This window comes from Eleginops maclovinus, chromosome 13, assembly GCF_036324505.1.
Source record: "Eleginops maclovinus isolate JMC-PN-2008 ecotype Puerto Natales chromosome 13, JC_Emac_rtc_rv5, whole genome shotgun sequence".
Lineage (NCBI taxonomy): Eukaryota > Metazoa > Chordata > Actinopteri > Perciformes > Eleginopidae > Eleginops > Eleginops maclovinus.
The window spans coordinates 7,771,828-7,776,108 of NC_086361.1; the positions used below are offsets into that span (position 1 = coordinate 7,771,828).

A 4,281-nucleotide genomic window follows, 5' to 3' on the forward strand; every position below is an offset into this window, starting at 1 on the left:
GGTTGCTGGTTCACCAATAAGGACACACAAGTGATTCCATGTAAAGTTATTTAACATTTCCTGAAGTGAAATACATAGAAATGACTCAGGCCTGTATGAAAAACTTTTCTAGTCATTTCCACACAAGATTTTATTTTTTAATAAAAACACAGAAAAAAGAGGTTACAAATAGGATGTAAAGGGAAAATGGCACAATCAAATAGACAATAAGGAGGTCAAAATAATAAGAGAAAGCTAAGAAAATGTCTTAATATATCCAGATATTACTGATTGTCTGCTTTGATATGTTGTATGTATTGAAACTGTTATTTAGCATATTGTTTGAAATTTAAAATCTAGTTGAAGATCTTAAACTTTTTCTTCCATATTAATCATGAATTCTGATCAGAGTTATACAAGTATTTTCTCAATTTGCATATGTATGAACACATTTTCCCTAATAAAGACAGTGGGTGGTTGTATTCATTTTACAATGCATTTTCTTATGGAGGAGTAGTGGTTGCCATGGTAACAGATTAAAGACTGTTTTCGATTTATTTATTTTCTATCTGCATCTCCCTGCAGGTTTTGGGAGCTTGAGCCGAATAACGCAGACAGCAAAGAGCTGTGCGGTCGCCTCACCCCGAGAAACGACTACAGGAAGAGCTGGTTCACTTACAAATGCTCCAACCTGCTGAGGAGGATCTGTGAGAGGAGACAAGCAACTCTACAGTGAGAGGAGAGGAGAGGAGAGGAGAGGAGAGGAGAGGAGAGGAGAGGAGAGGAGAGGAGAGGAGAGGAGAGGAGAAGAGGACAATATTGATAGTGATGATTGTTAGAAAATATAACTCAATAAAAATGATACCTTGATTTACATTGTCTGTTCCCTTTAATTTAATTTTTTGCAGGAATAAAACTGAAGATCATAAATATTTAACTAATCCTTTGGGAAATGTGGAGTTTTATACACAGTATAAATACACAGTTACAACAATACAGGTAAGACATCTCCCCAACATGCCAAATAAATATATTTCCGTCCTGTTTTGTATCATAACATGAGTTATGATACAAACTTTCTTGTAGATTTTAGTGTCTGCTGCTGTTTTTATAATGTTTATTTAATATGTTTCTTGGTTGTTAATATTAACTGTTTGGAAAACTTTATTGTATTCGAGCTCATGGCATAGGACGTTATAAAAGTGTATGTTTTGTAGGTTCGTTTGTATAAAGTGTATGTCTGTAAAGCCAGAGACAAATCTCCATGTTAGTGGATAATAAAGATGTCATTTCTATTTCCAAGGAGAATAACACACTTTCGTGTTCAATATTTCAGCACATGAGGTTTTATGTAGGACTCACACCATTGTATGATGCATTTGAATATGTGTTTAACCATGTTGTGTTACAATGATGCTACATTCATCATCTCACTCTTCATAATGACCATTAATAATATCCTGCAGGTATAAACTCTATCACCCTGAGCTGCTGTTTCCAGTGTGCAGTTGTACTTCGTCAATGTGTCCACTAGGTGGCGGCGCTGCCCTTTTTTAAACACACTTGAAGCGTCATTTCTTTCCCAACATGCACTGCGAGTGATCAACCCATCAGACCTAAGGACACAGCTATTATAGCGGAATTTCTCTGTGAAAGGTACACTGCATTTCATATAAATAACTTGCTTATTTATTTCACTAGTACGCTGTTAATAATTGCATTTTAATGTATTTTTATTCATAATGTGTGTGTTTGTCTCTGGCAAACGGCAGCGATGTGAATAGCGTCCATAGTAACACCTGACCAGGCTTAACGTTAATTTATCTATATTTATCTCCAAAGGTTAACGTCAGAAAACAGGCTTATAATTGTAAATAGTGTTGTAATTTGTTGATATAATCTATGCATTACCTTCATTAACTTTTCACTTCACTAAACTTCATTGTTATCTTATATAGTTCCCTGAATAACGCTATCCAAACAATGTTTCGTTATGCATAAGTGATGTAATACCAAACTCCTTTTGAATCAATGTGTATTTTATTATTTCTAGCGTTAGTGGTAAATACATACCTCGTAGAGCACACCTGAAGGTTTCTACCTAGTCATTAGAGTAGTCTGGTTAACTCGGCCTCCAAAACAGATGCCAATAAGAGCATAACATTAACAAATGTACCATTTGGTGCTCAGTGCTATCCACTGGCCTGCACAGTGTGTTATGAGGATAAAATGCCTATACAGCAGGCCCACTGTCTTTCTGCTATTTCTGTTCAATGTGGTCCACTGTTTTTCTTATCATGTCCAGTCAGTGGGGTTTCAGTTTAAAGTGTCTCACATCTTGTTGTTCCTCTGCAGAGATCCAGCAGCTTGAAGATGTCTGACACTATCGAGGAGAAGATCAAGAACTACAGGACGGCTCCTTTCGATGCCCGCTTCCCCAACACCAACCAGACCCGCAACTGTTACCAAAACTATCTGGGTGAATAAGACCACTCATTTACTTCACATCCCTACATATAGTTCATAATGACTGTACCCTATCAAGGCTGTTAAAGATTGACGTGATCCCTCAGGCTGTAGTTCTTCAAACCTTATCTACTCATGTAAACTGTATCTGCATGCGGGGAGCTCCTTTGTTTTGTCTCATGCTAAATCCAGCCTGAACCCTAAATCTAACCATGTAAATAACATCTACCTCTGTTTTTATTTAGCATCGCAATACAGTTGTATGTGCATGTCTTTCCTTATCCTCCACCTGACGTTATTGTCTGATGAATATGTAAATACAAGCTCAGATGTCTAACTGCACCTAAAAGGTCAGACTGACGAAGGTTATATCTGACATTGTTATAAATTATTATTATAAACATTTGTATACCTTGTCATTAGTATGTATTTGTGTCTTATTTTAAAAAGTATGGTGAGGCTAAGAAACTACTGCAGCTGCTCAAACTGTGCTTTATTAATACTACAAAAACAAGAACAACACTGAATACATTTACCATTTCCTGCTTTCAAAGGTGAGTTTAATGTTTTAATCTGCAGATGACTAACTGCACCATCTGTAGCATCAAACTGAAGAGATGTTTGACTTCTATCTATGTCTCAGGCGACCTCAAATAACATTTGTAGCCATCAAGTTAACAGTGTTTATTTATACGGTGATATGATAAATCTATGTGTCCCACCCCCTCCAGGATAACCTGTCCGCACTGTGCAGCTCTTTCAGCAACAGGTTGCTGCATCCGTAGTGTCTCACAGAGAGATACCGCAGGTCCCTCCTTCCTGCGGCGGTCAGACTTTATAACCATCATCGCCCCCGGTAGACCCCCACACATATAACAACACAGACTATAACACCCCTTGTTGTATTAATAACTGTGCAATATATATCTGGCTGCTATACTCAGAATGGTTTCTGAGGTCTATTTTTGTGTATTTTATAAATTGTGTTCTTCTTGTATATATTTTTTGTATCTTGGGTGTGATATTAAGCTGTCTTTGGCTCTTTCTGCTGTACACATGAAAATTTCCCCTCTGTGGGACAAATAAAGGATTCTGATTCTGATTCTTCAAAGATACTCGGCCGAGGTCCACCCCTATTTAACTGTTCCACAGACCACATTAAAGAAGTTCATCTGTCTCACAGATCCACAGGAATGGCCTCGATCTCTCGATTACAACAGCTTTTCTACCCTCTCGCCTTGAAGTATAGATTTCTCCCATTGGTTGGCGGCGCACAGACGTGCCCATGCCTCTTAGCGCATTGTTGATTTAATCAGATCTTCAGATGATTTATTCAGATCTTCATATTTCATAACTCTTCTTTGGCTAGGCAAATTAAGCATATGGCAGACTAATGGCTGACTCGAAGTAGCAGCCATGTCAGGGGCTATTTATTTCCTGATTTGATTTTTTTGTTTTGTTCTGCTCTGTATTTTCTGCAGATTACCACAGATGTAACAAAGCTTTGTCTGCCAAAGACCAGGACACAGCTCCCTGCGACTGGTACCAGAGGGTCTACAAGAGCCTCTGCCCCAATAGCTGGGTATGTTTAATATTGTGTGTTGTGTCAGAAATAAATACCCATGTTTACCATAAACATAACATCTTAGTGCCTTCTCTGTTTTGAGCTTCTCTCTTACTCTATCCTGCAGGTTCAGAAATGGGACGATCAGCTGGAGGGGGGAAGTTTCGCTGGAAAGATCTGAACATTCCTTTGTCTTCATCTTAGTATCTTAATGTAAAAATGCTTAAATGCTCTTTATGTATAGAAGCGACTAAATAAATGATTTAATGTTA

The 4,281-nt window shown here is 37.8% G+C and overlaps 2 protein-coding genes across 2 annotated transcripts in view; both read left to right on the top strand.

Moving 5' to 3' along the window:
• Positions 1-732, top strand: part of LOC134875478 (C-type lectin domain family 6 member A-like) — a 5,489-nt gene extending 4,757 nt beyond the window's left edge. Inside the window, exon 6 of the mRNA XM_063900083.1 lies at positions 565-732. Coding sequence (XP_063756153.1) covers positions 565-715 — 151 coding nt within the window. The 3' untranslated portion in view covers positions 716-732. The remainder of the gene's footprint in view (positions 1-564) is intronic.
• Positions 733-1,551: 819 nt separating this feature from the next.
• LOC134875134 (cytochrome c oxidase subunit 6B1-like) lies at positions 1,552-4,281 on the top strand. The gene is made up of 4 exons (XM_063899571.1): positions 1,552-1,635; positions 2,335-2,458; positions 3,927-4,027; positions 4,137-4,281. Exons 2-4 carry the CDS (start codon positions 2,353-2,355, stop codon positions 4,188-4,190), a joined length of 261 nt encoding a protein of 86 aa, XP_063755641.1. The 5' UTR covers positions 1,552-1,635; positions 2,335-2,352; the 3' UTR covers positions 4,191-4,281.